This window comes from Carettochelys insculpta, chromosome 4, assembly GCF_033958435.1.
Source record: "Carettochelys insculpta isolate YL-2023 chromosome 4, ASM3395843v1, whole genome shotgun sequence".
Classification (NCBI taxonomy): domain Eukaryota; kingdom Metazoa; phylum Chordata; order Testudines; family Carettochelyidae; genus Carettochelys; species Carettochelys insculpta.
Genome location: NC_134140.1, coordinates 118,347,618 through 118,366,364, shown reverse-complemented (window position 1 = coordinate 118,366,364; position 18,747 = coordinate 118,347,618). Strand labels below are relative to the sequence as shown.

At 41.3% G+C, this 18,747-nt stretch overlaps 1 protein-coding gene across 3 annotated transcripts in view; it reads left to right on the top strand.

The window, feature by feature from the left end:
- GRID2 (glutamate ionotropic receptor delta type subunit 2) overlaps positions 1–18,747 on the top strand; it is a 1,071,343-nt gene that overhangs the window by 728,128 nt on the left and 324,468 nt on the right. For all 3 annotated transcript variants that reach the window (XM_074993599.1, XM_074993598.1, XM_074993600.1), the window contains exon 8: positions 4,402–4,521. In XM_074993599.1, coding sequence (XP_074849700.1) covers positions 4,402–4,521 — 120 coding nt within the window. The remainder of the gene's footprint in view (positions 1–4,401; positions 4,522–18,747) is intronic.

Sequence of the window (18,747 nt, the reverse complement as noted above, 5' to 3'; positions counted from 1 at the left end):
TGTGAGGCACCAAGTGTGCTGTAAAAGTGTCAAGCGAAGGCACAATATAAAGTATTTGTTCTAGCCAGTGTATATGGTACTAGGCCATGTTTTAATAGTGTTCCCAAGTTTTCCAACAGCTGAGGAACCAATTTAGGAACATGGTTGAAACACTTTTTAATCTTGACAGCAGTTGCTCTTCACAGTTTTAACTATGTCAGGATGTTACTCAGTTGTAAATGAATCTTCTTGCTCAAGCCTTATACTGTAGATTATAAATCTGTCTTCATTTGGTTCATTTTGGCTTCTAATTAGTCCCTTTTCTAAAACAATTTGAGTACCATTCCAAATTTATTTGACTGTCTTAGCAATTACCCTAATAACTGCAGAAAACCAGAGAGAACTTGGAGGGATCACTTCATATCGAGAAAATTAAGGCAGCTGTTAAACCAGTGCAGTCCTATAAGTGACCAGTTCCCTTACATACACCTTCTGCCATGCAGGGCAGAAGGGACAAAAGTCACAAAACAAGCCTAATGGCTTCACTTTCTGAAGAAAGCTGATTAGGGCATTTGGCCTCCTGCTCCTCCAGATAGCTTTGACTCCTAAAAGATCCACGTAGGAGGAAGACTGTGCAGAAAAGGGAAATCTGGATAGGAAGAGAAGTTTCATTAAGTGATCCATTAAGGAAGTTTATCTGGCTGCATATTTTGTACAAATGATGGCTCCTGATGCTATAAATGCAAAGAAAAAAAACCTCCTGATTATTTTCGATAAATGGTGACCATCTAAAAGCCCAAAAATAAACAACTCATAGCTAAATAGCAAACAATGTGTGAGCTCTAAACGTTGGATAACTTCCCCTAGTGTCCTCCAGAGAAAGAGAAGGTTTGGGAGTGAAAGTCAGGAAGGTAGTGATACAAACACACACATGTAAACTTTGAGGAAATAGAACATGTAAAAAGTTTGTGAACATTCTGCAGTGAACATGTATCACATTACAAATCATTGTGTCTGTGCTGTTCTTAACACAGGTGTTACAAAATCATGTGGTTTGACATTATTTATCAAGGACCGCTTCATATTTACATGCCTTGTGGCTCTTGAATTATTGTTTTTTGTTTTTATGGTTTTTTTTTACTGAATTAAAAAAAATGGCTCTTCTTGCTGTTGTGGTTGCTGACCCATAGTCCAGACAGTCAATGATGACATTATTACTGGCCCAGCCATGGTTACCTGGCAGGACTGTGGCTGGAGGGAGGGTCTTTCCATACACGTGAACAAATTCTGGGAGGAGGAGTTTGAGATTTCTACCACATGGCTCTCTGCTCTGTTGTGTGATTTTATATTCTTGCCTCCTGCCAACTCCATACCTCCACAGTCAGAAGAGAGAGGTTTGTCACGTAATCTGAGATCAGTTATTGTTACATTCTTCTTCCCAAACCACATGATTGCAAAAATGTGTTCTAATTACAGATGAAATTCCATTAAACACAAGGATCTCAGAATGTGCAGAAATATTTTAAACACAAGTGAATAAGCAGAGAGGTACGGATACCACATTAATTCTGAATTAAGATTGAACCAACATTAACTAACTTTAGCTGACTGTACAATACATCTTCTTTTCTCTGCAATTCCAGCCTCTTAAGAATCTGGGTAAATAAAATATACTTGTTTTTGTTTTTGTTTTGTTTTGTGTTGGAGGACTACCGATGCTGTACAGACTCTGGCAGTGAAGCCTGTTTGTCAGCACTGGGAAAGGAAAATATGTTGGAAGTGCTGTTAAGCTATCAAAATAATTGCTACCATTGGATCAGAAATTTAGTTTGAAAACTTCAACTGCTACAGCATTTCTGCCAAGTCCCCTGACATTTTACTTAGATTTCCTTATTGTCACAGGGCTTACTGCTCACTGCTGTGGTATGTTCTTATAGCTCAGCTGGAGATTAGCTCTCTATCAGTAGTGATGTCTACATTGGGGCCTAGAATGGCTTACTGTAAGAAGGGCCATACTGTCAGACCACTGGTCCATCGAATCCACTGTCCTATTTTCCAATCATTCCAATGCTAGGTGCCCTAGAGGGAATGAACAGAACTGTCAGTCATCAAACAATCCATTCCCTGTCACCCATTCCCAGCTTCTGGCAAACAGAAGCTAAGAACACTTCAGAGCACTGTTTTGTATTCCTCATGAGAAAGGAGAACAAATGGTTGCATAAAAATGAAATTGTAGTACACTTTTTAGAGTCCAAACAAACAAGGTGTTCCCCTAACTCCTACAACATAGTTTACCACAAATTATTTCCTTAGTTATACAAGTTTCACTGAAGCTTTTACTCCAACGATCAAATTTGCTGGCCACTTGTCCTCACAGACTGAAGGAATGCCTAGGAGTTTCTCTGAACCCCACATGTAGTTCTAAAACTTCAGTGCCTTACCCCTAAACAAGACGACTCATGCTGTTTATTTTCTTTCTTTGAACATATTACAATCCTTCATTAGCATTTGTCACAGACTTGTGAGTGGATGTACACTGTGTACCATACATACTAAATTTTCATTGAATTGTAATTTCATGAAATTGTAATTTCAGTTGTTTATTCTCCTTTGCCTTCCAGGAATATGTGGATTACTGGTACTGGGTGTAAGGGGATGATGCATCACTTAATGTTATTTCCGTTTATTTTCTCTGCGGCATCTGGCATTGGCCATTGTCAGGAGACAGGATACTGGGTTAGACTGACCTTTGGTCTGACACATTATGGCTATTCTCATGTTCTTAGTACCTTCTGATGACCTGTCTTAACTCTCAGACCTAGGGAATGGGGCCACGAACAGAATGGGTGGGGCCAAGGGCAGTCGCCCTAAGTGCTGCTGGGACCTCGATGCCGCGTTCTCTACAGCCATGTGGATTGGCAGAGCAGCACTGCCAGCACTTCAAAGGGGCCTGGGCTCCAGCTGCCACTGCTGCCAGAACGCCAGACCCCCTTGAAATGCTGGGCCCTATGGTAACTGCTCCCCCTCCATTCCTACCCACCTGTCGTTGATCCTGCTCTGCTGTATTGTCATCCATGTCAACCTTAATAAAAAATGGCCTGAAGGTACAGGGCATTGCTGCTTTACTTACATTCACAGTGCTTGAAAGGAGCTATCAGTTATTTACAGAGATCTGTTAGTTCAGCTATATAAACCTCTAATCCTGAGGGGTCCAAAGGAGCCACTGTGAATTTTTGTTCCAAACTCAGTTTGGTTTCATTCTGTGTCTGCCTTGGAGGTGAGGAACTTGAAAAATTTCAGTGTTTTTTTTATTTCCTTTTTCTTGTACATGTGTGCTTCCTGGGTGAAATCCCAATCCCACTGCAAAGAGTGGCAAGGCTGCAGTTGGCTTCAGTGAGACCAGGGTTTCACTCCAAGTTTCTCTTTGGGACCAAAAGCTGTAATGCAAGAATACCTTAATGAAGACCACTGGTTAGCCTGACTGGAAGCAGAATGGAAATCTTGCAAAAAAGAAAAAAAAAATCCCATCCTGTTTTAATAGGATTCTCTTGTAATTCCATAGATTTGAATGTTAGTGGAGATCTGAATAAACCAGGGTGACCATCCATCCTGTATTGGGCAGGATGGTCCTGTATTTGAGATGAAAAAGGCATCATGACCTTTTTTCTTTTTTTTTTAAAGGGGACTAATTGTCCTGTATCTGCCCCAAACCCCCCTCCCCTCTTCCCAGCCTCAGGGAAGCTGGGGGAGCATGGGCAGCTGCTGCTTTCCTGGGTTCCCAGGGAGTGTTGGAAGTAGCCACTTCCCAGGGGATCACTGGCAGCTGTTGCTTCCCCAGGGCTCTGGGGGATCGCTGGCAGCTGCGGCTTTCCCATGCTCCCAGGGATCACCAGTGGCTGCAGATTCTCCAGGACCTCAGGGAGCGCCAGCGGCTGCAGCTTCCACAGGCTTCTGGGGAGCACTGGCATCTGTGGCTTTCCCTGGCTCTTGGAGAGCGTTGTCAGTTGCCGCTTCCCTGGGGCTCCCAGGGAGTGCCAGCGGCTGCCACTCCTTTGTGGTTCATTAGGGCTTGGAGAAGCTGCCATTCCTACCCAACCCCATATCTCCCTGTCCTATGTTGGGGACAGGGAGATATGGTCACTCTGAAATAACCACAAGTGTATGATTCACTAATGTTACCCCAGTTTTATTCCTGCATAACTCTTCTAAAATTAATAGTTTCACCAGTATAAAACTGGAGTAATGAAGTGATGCATAAGGACCAAAGATTTTTGGTTCCATACACAAACTGCACGTATTGAGGTTCACCATCTGCTTCTGTTATTGTCCATGTTTTGCATAGCTAGTGCATAAGTCCCAAGTACATATATGGTTTAATTGGCTACTTTTGAGTTTTCACTCAATCATCTTTCTTTCCATCAGGGCAGCGTGAATGGCTTGACTGGACAACTAGAATTTGCAGAAAATGGGGGGAATCCCAATGTCCATTTTGAAATTCTAGGGACCAATTATGGAGAAGATCTTGGCAGAGGCATCCGCAAGGTGAGACAATATGTTAAGCAAGCGTCTGATTTTTCCATGATTTAATGTGGAGTTTTCTGTTCAAACAACAAAGTATTTAATTGCAAATGATAGGCTGTTAGACCGAAAGAACAAAACAAACGGTAAAAAAATTTTAAAATTCTAGTAACCTTATAGTTCTTTGTTGCAAGGAGGCCTTACTATAGATAATGTTGAATGGGGGTCTATTTAATAATGCAGAATATGATATTTACTCCTGTTGTATATGCTAAAGTGTTGATGGTCCTTCCCCAAAGAGCAGTGAAGCCTATTTGTCTGTGACAGCTACAACTGCATTTCCACAACAGTAAATTTCACATTGAAATGCTTATGTAGTAGCCAGTTGCTTGCTGCATAAAGTCTGAACAGGGCACTTGGTTGTTAGAGTAATAGAATTCATAACTATGGAAACAGAAAACCTACTGCAAAATAAAGTAATATAGTATTTCAGTACCTCTGTTTTTCTTGTAATAAGAAAAAAGCATTTTAGTAGAAATGACCTTTTATACCTCAGAAGCTCCATAAGAATAGGTACTATGAGTGCCAAATAAAAGGAGGGTTCTTGAAATACTACAACACTGATTTTTTTCAGGATTTATTTTTTCAGTCCCAAGAAAAATAACTTTATTTTGGCACTTTGACGTTGCTACGTTTCCTGCAGAGAAAACTCCAAGTGAAGATGCTATATTAGATGATAGAAGTAAATCTCAGCTTTAGATAATGCAGTGTTTTATTTTTAGGCAGTTGCTTTTTCAAAGAGATTTGAGGAGTGGATCTAGAGTAGCACTTAAGCAAAATCAAGAATTTTTGGGAACAGTTTTCAACCAACAATTCAAAGATTTTTTTTTCTACTGAAAGATAACATTGGGACTGATTACCATGATGTACTGGACCACTTTCTTAGTTCATGTAACTGAGGGATCCAAGGTGGCTAATATAGGGTCGGAGCACGGAGGAAAAAATTTCCCTTTCAGTGTTCATAAAAAACAGGAATCTCGACACGTGAAAGTGAATGCACACTCAGCTGTACTGTTTTTTATATATATATATATATATATATATATATATATATATATATATATATATATATAACTGTAGTCCACAGCTTGTAGTTCCCAGGGCTGGGGCTGAAATGCACTGGTCCTTGGGGCAGGAAGGGTTACGCTATGATGAACATAAACTAAACAAAGCAAGATCTTTTTGGTTCTTGGATGTGTCCTTAAGAAAGACCATGAGGACCAAATTATTGGATCTTGCCTTGTTCTCTGAACAATAATTTAAGTTCAGAAATATTAAATCAGACTCATGTTTCATGTTATGTGTTGAAAGAAGTATTTATGGTAAGAGCAACAGAGTCATCTTTCCTCTGAACATCCAGTTATCTTTATGTAACTTATTTAGTCAGTTTGGACTCTCTTTTGGCTGCAGACATGTCTGCTTGACTATTGTGTTTAATGACATCTACCCTTTCTCAAAAAAACAAAATAAAATAAAATAAAATAAGGAGATTGAAGGAAGTCAGGACAGGGTGGAAATGAAGAGATGCACAGAAAAACTTATAACTTAAAAGTTTAGTACCATCAGATTTAGAAAGCAGGCCCATAAGAGTGGGCATAATAGATGTACACAAAAATCAGAAGCAGTCCAGAGATGATCAGTTGGGTGTTCCTGTACTCTTTCTCATAACACAAGAACAAGAACATATTCACTAATGCTGAAAGAAAATATGTTTAAAGCTGGACAAAGAAAATTCTCTTCCTAACCAGGGTATAATTAAACCATGAAACATTGTCAAAATATCCAGTTCTGGCAAAGATCATAAAAGGATTAAAAGAGACTTCAACATTTGAATGTTCTTCTTTTCAATGTATTTTGTGTGATGCACATTTGTAAGTAATGTAAATCTCATGTTTACGTGTATAAGCCCAGTAGATAGTAATGGATTATCATACATGATTGTATGATAGTATGAGACTAGATGGACTGGTTTGGCATTTTCTGTGACTCTCTGGAAATTTGGTAAATATACTTGCAAGATATGTTTTAAAAACAATTATTTTAATTCAGTAGGAGCTACAGTTGAGATAATTTCATGTGGTCCTGTCCTGATCACAACATTGCTCAGTTGATGGTTTGAGTTTATTAACCAAAGTTCACGTTTAGTCTGGTTTAACTTGACTAAAAATATACTTTATGTCCTGTAAACAGTGTGTCAGTGTTGAGTACACATGGGGGTAATTAGAGGCCACAAATAGTTTTTTCCAATTAAAATACGTTTCATGTTTTCTGATAGAGGACCTCAGCAGAAACATGTATTACAACCACTTAATACTTTGTGTTTCCCATTTTAATTTTTTTAAGCAGGTGCATGGAGCAAGCTGACTGATATTTCGAAACAAATGATATTCTATTTTTTGGGGTGAGGAGCACAGCTCGATAAGCACGTTTTATGTATTTATAGAGGAAGCTGCAGGGAGAAATCATGGTAAAACTCCCATTGAGTTCAGTGTGAAAGTGGTGAAAATCAAAGAGGTTTAGGTCCCTAAATCATTTAGATGCCTTTGAAAATTTTACCCCTCGGCAGTGATTTATATCCATGGAAACTCCTTAAACTGTTTGCTTTAAACAACTTATAATGGCCTCCTGGCTTTCTAACAGACACGTCAATACATGCACACTACACATATTGGAACAAACCATGCAGCACATATTGAGCAAAGTATCTGTTATAAAACCTTCATAGGGCTGTTCTGTCATAATTAAAAGCAGGCACAGAACTGGAAAGTTCACATCCACAGAAGTGGAGTTTATTGTCTAAAGACATCTTCACCTTGAGAAGAGAAACACAGAAAGTTCCATTAACAAGTACAAGAACCAGTGTTTCTATGTATTCCTAATGAGATGTATACCACATGGGAGCTGTGAATACCACAGCCTAGCACAGCAGCACCACACGCAGTAGGCTGGCAGCGCCTGGTGCTTAGGATATAATAGGCCCAGGGTTCTCAAGCTTCATTGCCCCATGACTCCCTTTGAACAGCAAAAATTACTACACAATCCATGAAGTCTGCCCTGCAGGGTGGGGTGAGGGCAAAGCCTCAGGGCTTCAGAGCCATGCAGGAGACCTGTACCTGAATCCTGCCAAGCACAGCTGAAGCCCACAGCTTCAACTTTGTTCCCAGGCAGTGGGGCTTGGACTTTTCTTTAGCCATGGACCCTAACATGTCCAACCACTGCCCTGGAGACCCAATTAAAAAGGACCCATGACTCACTTTGGGATTTCGACTCACAATTTGAGAACCACTGTAATAGGCTGATCATTGCTAGATATTGGAGCAATCAGTGAATGTCTGAAGTGAGCTATAGAAGCACTTGTTTTTGCACAAAACATGATGGTTGGAGAACATGCTGCAATTGATATTTTGAATGGGAAATACTGTAGTAGTTCTGACATCTATCAGTTGGCATTTGAGCTTGGTGAGAGTATGTATTCTTTGACATTTACTTTTAAGAATGGGGTGCTTTTATCTATATCACTGGTATACAAGTTGCTAGTCCTCTAAACAAGCAGACAACAAACAAATGGGAAAAAAGGAAGCTGAATACTCGGGAGAGTTGCTTTGAATTTGATGGTATAGAAAACAGCTCTGCAGGAGAAAAATGTCTTGTTTCTCCAAGCATTCCTATTATTCAAAATAGATTCTGATGTGTACTCTATATTTTTGTCTGCACCCTCAATTCTATCTTTTACTTTTGTCCCCCCACCTGCTCCTTCTACTATCCCATTCCCCTTTTTCCTGACTGCACATCTCATCAGCTTTTCCACTGTTGGCTTTATGCTGTTCCCTGTGCATAAAATAGTCTTCCTGTTTACATTCACCAATCGCTCACTTGCCATCCCTTCAAAATATTTCTTAAAACCCAGTTTTCCAGGCAGGCCCCCCAGTGTAGACAGCATATCAGAGGCATGCAGGGATGAAAATGGGGGGAGATAAGAGGCATGAGCCATAGGGGTTATGAGAGCAAGGAGATTAATTTAGAGCAACCCCAGAGCTACGTAACCTTAACCCCAGAGCTACAAACCATTTCCTTTGAGAGTGAAAGAATGGGAACATGGTGACAAGTTATTTTCACTAAGGATATGTTCGTACTACAAATACCTGAGCAAGCTTTAGTCTGGTTAGCTTGGGTACTATGGCAGCACACTTCTATGTGGCCTAGCTCTACAAGCACCCAGATTCTAGACAAGCTTGTACAGCTGCTTCCCAGCTCTGGTACCTGAGCTAGATAAATTAAAGCTAACTGGGGCAAGTCAATACAAGCTGGTGTCACACCTCATAGTTGCAGATCCCTAATTGTGACTGTATTTACACTGAAGCTGGTGGTGCTGATTCCTAGTGTAAACATACTTGCACTAATGCACAAAAAGAAATAGTATATGGTAGCACAGACTAGCCAATGGAGTACAGATCCTTGGAATCAATGACTAAATATTAATGAATTAGAATGGCTTTTTAATGCTCCCATCGCAGGCTGATTGAAGCCATTGCAATCACTCCTACTGAGGAAAAGTTTCAGGGTGTAGTATTGCCAGATCCGTAGCCAGCACTAGTTTTATAGGAATGGACAGGAGAAAAATAGACAATCAAAAGAGACAAATATAAGATGAACATGGAAAGATCAAGATGTTGCCAATCAGAAGAGAGAAACAATTTAAGAGCAACCATAACTCTCTCTTATTTTGTGAGCACATGTTCCTAGCAATTAAGTTCCTGTGTAGGCTTCCGATCATACAAATTACATAGCTAAACCTCGAAAATCAAATAGTTGGTTTTATGGAAGGGCCTTTCTTCTCAGAATAGTGAGACTACATTCTGCTTGTATGATGATCTCTAGCCACTGAAGTTCACATATTTGTCACCTCCATGCTGGGTTATTGTAACTCGATATCCTGTGTCTTCACTCTATGTGTCAGATGTTCAGAACTTCTGAGAATTAAGTCACTTTTATTTATGGATTTAACTCCTAATTTTAGGCAATGCTTTTGAAAACTTTAGCCTTTGATTTTAAAGTTCTACTCCTGAGTGTTGCCAAGAAGTGTTTTAGAACTGAGCTGAAGTTTCAGAAGTTACTGCACTGGTTTCCTTCATAATGGAAAGAATCCAAATGCCCAGGCAACACGAAAGTGAGTCAAATGGGATACTTCAGGCCTTTTCAGATTCTAATAGGATCTCCAGGCCATTTGAAATAATATCTCTATATTGACTAATTTGTCAACCATTCAAGCCCATCTGTAGTTAACAAAGAAACAGCTAAAAGCATTTTTTAATGTCTGACAGCTATCTGTAGGTCAACATCAGTCATGTAATTTGAGCATATAAAAGGCTTTTGGTGGTAATGCCTGGCAAATATGTCATTCTTCAATCACTCTGTCAGTGCCAATGGTAGCACTTGGCTGTGAATCAAAGAATGTGAGGTGCTTGCTCACATGGGCTTTTTTTTTAAATGTTCCTGTTAATTGATTAGCAGGATAACTCAGAGCAACCTACAATTTCTGTTTTGTTCCAAATCAGACTGTTATACTGCATTTCTATTCATGAAGGGTCAATTGGTAACTTCTCTAGTTGACATAAAGACGAGATTGGTAGTAGGAGAGATTTTACCATGTTGTCCACTTTATGTTCTTTCCTGATGTTTACAGCAACAGCATTCATATAGTCTATATTTTAGAATGTGTGTCTCTTTCTGTCTGCCTGCCAGTGGGTGCTGTTTGTTCAAGAACTCCTCTTAAACATGATGTCTATGAGCTCAAAATTTGATATGCAGCTTCCTTTTACTCTAACTTAAACCAAGGTCAGTGTTTGGTTGTGCCTGGAAATTGGAAATGCCTGAAATCCTGGAATTTACCAGAACATGGAAAGGGAGAGGACAGCGGGAGGAGGGAGGAAAAAAGAGAGGGGCACAGGCAGGGGAATGTGGTACTGAGTGTGGCTACTGGGGACAGCTACAGCACCAAGAGAGAGGCCAGCAGGGCTGCAGCTCCATCATCTTACCTGCCACAAAGACTGGGTAAGTTTCTCCCCTGCTCCAAACCCAGAATCTGTCACCACCCGTACCCATAAAGAGCTTACAGGCCACAGAGGGCATTGTTCAAGAGAGTCAGCCCCCTGCCAAACACAGAAGGTGATGCTGTAGGCTGGGGACAGCCCCCAGAACTTCACCCCACCCAGACAGCCTGCAGGCCATGGAGGGGCGAGGGGGTCTGACTAATATTATTGAAGTAAATGAGACTACTAACTGGCTTAAATTTAAGCTTTTGTTTATTGACTGTACTGAACTGATATGAAGAAATTGCATTTTCTTCTGGAATTCATGTAACATGCAGAGTGCTCTTATTTCTGGGGTAAAATGGTGGGTTTTTTTCCAAAAGCATCTCCAACTTTACTTTTCATTTTTTCCCACCCAAAAATGATATGCCCTTATGAAATTTCAGGAAAACATCAGTTTGGCCACAGAAACAGATAATTATGAAATTTTTCATGTCCTGAACAACAGTTTAGTTCGAAAATGAGACGTTTTAGTTCAAAAACGCACTTGTTCCTTCTGAGAATGGAAACTAAACACAGATGTGACTCTGGTCCAATTCAGAAGTTAAAACGAGCTCTTACCCATACTCAGAAGATATTATAATGCCTAATTATAGCTGTAGGGTGAGGAACAATACATTGGAATCTGTCTTTTTTGACTGATCGCTTTCATTAAAAGTGAGGCGATGTACTTTATATTCCTTAAGTTATATAGTTCCATGTTTTTATTCAGTTTGTTCCTCATATTGAAGGATTTTTCCCCAGAAAAAAAAGTAAGTTGTCTTGGCAGCCAAGAACAAAAAAGTCATTTTTTCCTCGTTAATCTGTTATTATTTGCCTACAAATGTCTTATGACAACGGAAACTTGAGAATGATTACTCAAAATAAAAGCGTAAATCCTTTTAGAAATATGTTGGTGGATTTTCCTGTTTCTAGGTAATTCCTAATATTGTAAGTTAGCGTATGGATGGTTTCCTCTTCTTTAAATCAAAGTTAGGGACAATACCCCATAAAATATCTCAGAACTTTTATTGTTTTGTTTTTTCAGTGTATTTTTGTTTCCATGACAACCTAATTAGCTAACTACGTTTTTTTAATTGACCATGGCAACTTTAATTGTATCAGAATGATAGTAGCACAAAATTAAAGTAACAAAATGAACTGAATTGCCATAGTGAGTGGGTGCTAATTTGCAATTTGTATCCATTCTGTTTTTATATTTGAGTTCCTCTCCCTGCTTTGTATCTGAATGCAACTGACTGCCAAATTGACCAGTCTTTGAATTCTGCCACACACAATGTACTAAATGATAAAGGGTGTAATAAGGATAGACACTGCAGTTCTCAGAGCTGCATACATATTGTATGTCAAATACCATTCGCTCACTATGGCTCTTCTGTCTTAACATTGAATAGGTGTGAGGCCCTATAAATCCGCTAGTAAATTCTGCTCTGTTGTTAGTCTCAAATCTGTTGAATTTGATTACAGGTTGCACCTCCTAAAAATGGCATTTTCTGGTCCAGCAAAACATCCTTTCTCCAGCAGGATGCAGGGTGCTCCTGGACCAGAGGGCCAGGGAGGAGAACAAGCCAAGTTAGCCTCCTGCCAGCCCTGTGGCAGGCAGTGGGTCTGGGTCTGGAAGTGGCATCCCCCTGCAGCCCTATTGGGGGCCAGGGCTGGGGTGCCAGCATCCCCTGGCAGCTGTGCAGCAGTGGGGCTGGGAAGCCAGCATCCCCCACATCCTCCAGCTGCCCCACAGAGGGCTGGGGCAGGGAGGAGAACCCACAGTGGCAGAAAGCTGCATCTGCAGGGCCAGGGAGCTGTGTCCAGCCAGTGGGCATGGCCAGGGACCAGGGGGCATTAACCTCCTCTGGTCAGGCAAAATCCTTCATTTGGGATCACTGAGGTCCTGAGGGTGCCGGACCAGAGAGATTCAACCTGTGTTAACTTTGTATCAGAGACTTGACAAGGCAGAGAATTGCAAAGGACTGTGTGGGATATCCAAAGTTAATTCAGAATTTTACACAGAATCATAGGGTTGAAAGAGACCTCAGGGGTCAAAAAGTCCAACCTGCTGCTGGAAAGCAGGAGCAATCCCTACTAAATCATCCCAGCCAGAGCTTTGTCAAGCAATCACTTAAAGACCTTTAGGGAATGTGATTTTACCACCTCCCTAGGCAACTGATTTCAGAGCATCACCACTCTCCTAAGGAAATTAGTAACAGAGAGTAAGCCGTGCTAGTCTATACACTATCAAAACAAAAAGCAGTCAAGTAGCACTTTAAAGACTAGCAAAATAGTTTATTAGGTGAGCTTTCGTGGGACAGACCCACTTCTTCAGACCATAGCCAGACCAGAACAGACTCAATATTTAAGACACAGAGAACCAAAAACAGTAAGCAAGGAGGACAAATCAGAAAAAGATAATCAAGGTGAGCAAATCAGAGACTGGAGGGGTGGGGGGGAAGATCAAGAATTAGATTGAGTTAAGTATGCAGACGAGCCCCTATAGTGACTCAGAAAGTTCACATCCCGATTTAAAGCATGTGTTAATGTTCCGAATTTGAATATAAATGTCAATTCGTCTGCTTCCCTTTCTACAAAAGAGCGATAATTTCTTTTCAGTAACACACATACCTTGAGGTCATTGACAGAATGCCCCATTCCATTAAAATGTTGACTAACTGGTTTGTGGATCTGGAGTGTTTTAATGTCTGTTTTGTGCCCGTTGACCCTTTGTCTAAGGGAGTTAGAAGTCTGTCCAATATACAAAGCATCTGGGCATTGTTGGCACATGATGGCATATATGATGTTAGTAGAGGAGCATGAGAAAGTGCCCGTGATTCTGTGAGTAACCTGGTTAGGTCCAGTGATGGTATTTCCAGAGAAGATATGTGGACAAAGCTGGCAGCGGGCTTTGTTGCAGGGCAAGGTTCCAGGACTGGTATTCCTGGGGTATAGACTGTGGCTGTTAGTAAGGATCCTCATGAGGTTGGGAGTTGTCTGTAGGAGAGAACAGGCATGTCACCCAGGGCCTTCTGGAGTGTGGCATCCTGATTAAGAATAGGTTGTAGGTCTTTAATAATTCGTTGCAGTGGTCTGAGTTGGGGGCTGTAGGTGATGACCAGTGGTGTTCTGTTCTTGGCTTTTTTGGGCCGATCTTGGAGTAGCTGGTTTCTGGGTATGCATCTGGCCCTGTCGATTTGTTTTTTTACTTCTCCTGGTGGGTAGTTCAGGTTTATGAATATTTGGTAACGTTCTTGTAGTTTTTGGTCTCTGTCAGTTGGATCAGAGCAAATGCGGTTATACCTGAGAGCTTGACTATAAACAATGGATCTAGTCACGTGTGCAGGATGGAAACTAGAAGGGTGTAGATAAATATAGATAAATATACGAATTGGTTGGTCAGAGATGACTTTGCCCTTGGTGAAGCCATCTTGATTATTTCTGATAACTTTCCTCTCCTCCAAGTGCTCTACAAAGGGTTCCGTGAGGATCCTTTCATGATTTTTCTGACCTCTGAGGTGATGCTGACAAGTCTGTAGTTTCCTAAATTCTTCTCCTTCCCTTTTTTTAAAGACAGGCACTACATTTGCCTTTTTTCCAATTGTCCAGGACCTCCCCCGATTGCCATGAGTTTTCAAAGATATTGCCCAATGGTTCTGCAATCTCAGACAACTCCCTCAGCACACTTGGCTGCATTTGATATGGCCCCATGGATTTGTGTATGTCCAATTTTTCTAAAAGGCTCTTAATCTCTTCTTTCTCCACTGAGGGGTGCCCAGCTCCTTCCCATATTGTGCTACCTAGTGCAGCACTCTCAGAGCTGACTGTGTCTGTGTAGAAAGAAGGAAAAAAATCGAGTACTTCACCTTTTTCCACTTTTTCTGTCACTACATTACCTCCTCTTGTTCAGTAATGGTCCTGCAACTTCCCTGACAACCTTCTTATTGCTAAAATGCTTGTAGAAATCTTTTTTTCCCCTTTCACATGCCTTGCTAGCTGCAACTCCAGTTGTGTTTTGGCCTACCTGTTTACACGCTTGCATGCTTGAGTAATAGATTCATATTCTTCCATCGTCACCAGTCCAAGTTTCCACTTCTTCTAAGTTTCCTCTTTGTATTTAAGCTCATCAAAGATTTCTATCTTAAGGCACACTGGTCACCTACTATATTTGCCTTTTTAACTGCACATCAGGATGATGTGTTTCTGTGCCATTAAAAAGATTTCTTTAAAATACAGCAAACTTTCCTGGACTCCTTTCCCCTTATGTTATCTTCCCAGGGGACCTTGCATATCAGTTCCCCAAGGGAGTCAGAGTCTGCTTTTCTGAAGTCCAGAATCTGTATCTTGCTGCTCTCCTTTCTTCCCTTGGTCAGGATCCTGAAATCAACTATCTCATGATCACTGCTTCCCAGGTTGCCACCCACATCTACGTTCCTCTACCATTTCCTCCCTGATTGATGTTTCCTACAAGAACCAGAGCCTGTGATCTGGAAGCTTCTGTTAGTTGTCTTAAGAAAGGTTCTTCACCTTGCCCTCCTGATCTGGTGGTCTATAGCAGACACAGACCTTGACATCACACGTAATATCTTCTGAGAAAGAGACAAAACTATGTGTATTCAAATTAACGACAGAGTGTGGCAGCACCATTTCTTCCTTTAATTAATTTTCTGGTGACTCATTGCTGCCCATTGATTTATTACGTAAAAAGATATTTTTGACTGCAAAAAAATAAAAAAATTAAAATAACCTACAAGCATAATTAAAAGTAGTTTCCTTTTAAATAACTGAGAAACATTAGACTTTACAACATCCGTAACAAAAACAATCTTTATGCATAATTCTTTAATTATGAACTATGAAAAAACAATTCTTTAATTCTTTTCTTTAATTATAGATAGTGTATGTGTTTCAAGGTGATATATGGGAAGTTTAGACAGCAAATAAATTATATGGAGTTAGAGGGAAACTCAGCCAAAGAAAACTCAGCCAAAAGTTGAAAGGTACAATAAGGGTAATTTTTAAATTGCCTGTAACTCAAATAGCATTAGCTGTATCTTCTTCATGCTTTGGAAATGTATTTTACTTGACCTTAATGGTAAATAACAGAGAATGTCAGATGGAAAATGAAGTGCAGATTTTTAATAGTAAGGATGTATAATTATTGGAACAATTTACATGGGGTGCAGTGGCTTGTCCATCAGTTATAGTCTTTAAATCAAGATTGCACTCTTCTAGCCAGAAAGTATAAGCTTCATGCAGGAATCACCGGCTGGTATTGTACAACCTGTGCTATGGAGAAGTCAGACGAGATGATCATAATGGTTTTCCCTGTCTTTAAAATGTATGACTCTATGAGATCTGGCAATTTACATGAAAAACTAGCTTTCCAAGACATAATAATTAGGCTAAAATAAGGCTTTGTAATAGAAGAGGATTGTAGCCTTAATATGGGACAGCTATTGTCTCTCCATAATTCACCATACTACTCACACACAAGGCCAAAAGCAGATTTTCTAGGACCTAGTGGATTCCTTCTCAGAGCTTGCTTTTTTTTTGCCATGTAGGTGAACCAGTTTTGTCCCTTTTCCTGATGTCCATTAAAGCAGGTGCCAAGGTCTGTGTACCTTTATGCATTTTGTACATGCTCAGTATGGCCATCCCATGTTCCAGGATAAGCAGCTCCATGTATTAAGTAGTAAATCATATTGCTGGGTCTGTGGCATTATGGCCATTCTTCCACAATGTAATCCCTCTGGTTGGACAAAAATTCTCTGACATGTTTTAAACATCCAGGCTACATCTACACTACACTGATCTGTCAAAAGAAGTTCTTCTGGAAGATCTCTTCTGAAAAAACTTCTTTCAAGAGACCGTGTCCATGCACAAGAAGGCAGATCAAAAAAATCAATTCCACTCTTTCGATATAGAGCCTCACACACAGCTCCTCCTCTTTTGAAAGAATGGGCCAGGGATCGAAAAATCCAGCACTGTGAGGACTGTTCTTTTGAAAAAAGGGCCTGCAGAGCATCTACACATACTTTTTTTTTGAAAGAAGCTTTAAAAAAAAAGTGCTATTCCTGATCTGAGAGCAGAAGAGGCTTCTGGAAGATGAGCCGAGTTCTTTCAATTTTGGATTGAAAGAGCGCATTTCATGTATAGATGCTCGGTGTGTTATTTCAAAAAAGGGCCGGATTTTCCAAAATAACTTGCTACTGTAGATGCAGACTTAATGGCTATGTTTTCCCTCACTAGCCTGTCTTACCATTCTTATGCTGGATTCTGCATGAATCACCATTATGCAATTTTACTTTGTCTATATAATTCACCTGCTTTATTCTCTTCCTCTTTCCTATTCCTCTATCTCATTTTCTGCCTCTTCATTGTGTTCCCCAGAGCCCAGGTCTTACCTGATCTCCACCACTGTGTATTAATCCATTTCTCACTAGTCTCTGGCTCCTGTGGCATAGCTTATTAATCAAATGTACTCACCTGAAAGGGAGATGTACTAGGACTGTACAGATCAATTTGCATGTGAAATAAGGGAAAATATTTTGACTCTATTCATTGGAGTGTAAAGTATGGAACCATATATCTATGTAATATTGATTTGTGCACAGAATATATTTGTCTGCAAAGTGTTAGAGAATTACTCTGTGTTAGAGTATTGTGTGAGTAGGTTAGAGTATGTGTTAGAGAATTACTCTGAATTGTATGAATTGGAGCATTTCTATTGTAGGTCACAAAAATTGGTTTACAAATATGTTTGTGTGATGAGGTGAGCTCCACACACTAGGCTTACAAGAGCTAGGTAGGGCTGGGTGGGTCCCATCAGCTAATTAAGCTGCAAAGAGGGGAGCTTCAGGCCAGAGGCAGCCAACTGGAGAGAGGCTCACCTGTGCAGGAACAAGCAGGGCTTATAAAGCAGCATGATGGGCAACATCATGGAATTCCCTGGAATTCCACTTGTGGTCCGCACATCCCCTGTCTGTCCCCCTCCTGCTTCCACCTTTTGTGCCCTGTGCCACAGGAGCCCTGTGCTTCCTACTCCTCCCCCTCCCTCCCAGCACTTTTGGAGCGCCATGAATCCACTGATTCATGCTCCATCCCTGATCTTCCCTCTCCCTCCCAGAGCTGCTTGTTACTGTACAACCTTGCAACCTCCCTTGAAAGCTGTGGCAAGAGGCGGAGGAGTAGGGTCTGAGCACAAATAAGTGGATTCATGGTGCTCCAGAAGGCTGGGAGGAAGGGGGAGGAATAGGACATTGCCCATACCCAGCACGTGAGAGGCGTGTGGGGTAAAGAGGCCGATTGGGGATGCATGGGTTGCAGATGGAACTTCATAGGTTGCCCACCACAGCCAACCATGCGGCCCATGAGTTACTGAGAAAGGGCAGTTATTCCCTGGGTAGAGAGAGGAGTGTTGAGGGGCTGCTGGGAAAGACTGCAGGAAGTCAGGCAGCAGTTATTCCCTAAGACAGTGGTTCCCATACTCTTCGGCATCATGCCTCCCTTTTGATTTTTGAGAAACACTCATGCCTCCGCACCTCTTTTTTACTGTAGGCCAGCCACCCCAGCCGCCTCTGAGCTGCCTGCCTGAGTCCCCCCTCCCCCAAAGCCAGGCACTACTAGCCCCTCATCAAACTCCGTCCTCCTCCTCCCACACAACCCACACTCATTCTCCTTTGCAGGAGGCAGCTAGCTCCATGTGGGCCTTTGCTGGCTGCCTGCTTTTTATAGCGGCTGCAGCGGGTCACCCACGTGAAATGGCAGGGGCTGAGAGCCAGAAGCAAAGGCCAGCTTTTTCTTTGGGTGTGGGGAATGACTCGGTGGCGGGGGTGCAGGGGAAGGGTTGGGTTGCCTCTTGCTCCCCCTGGAATTTCTTCATGCCCCCCAGTTTGGGAAACCATGCCCTAAGAGGAGGGTTCTTGGAATGGGTACACCCCAAAAAGAAAAAGGGAACAACAGGGTTAGGGAGTAATCCAAGGAAGGAGAAGTGTGGGCAGAAATAGGAAGCCCAGAACTGCTGATCTTTGGGTACCTGGACTAGAACCTGGAGTAGAGAGTTGACCCAAGTTCCCCAACCAGCCATTGAGAGTGGTAATTTGGGGGCAGTTAA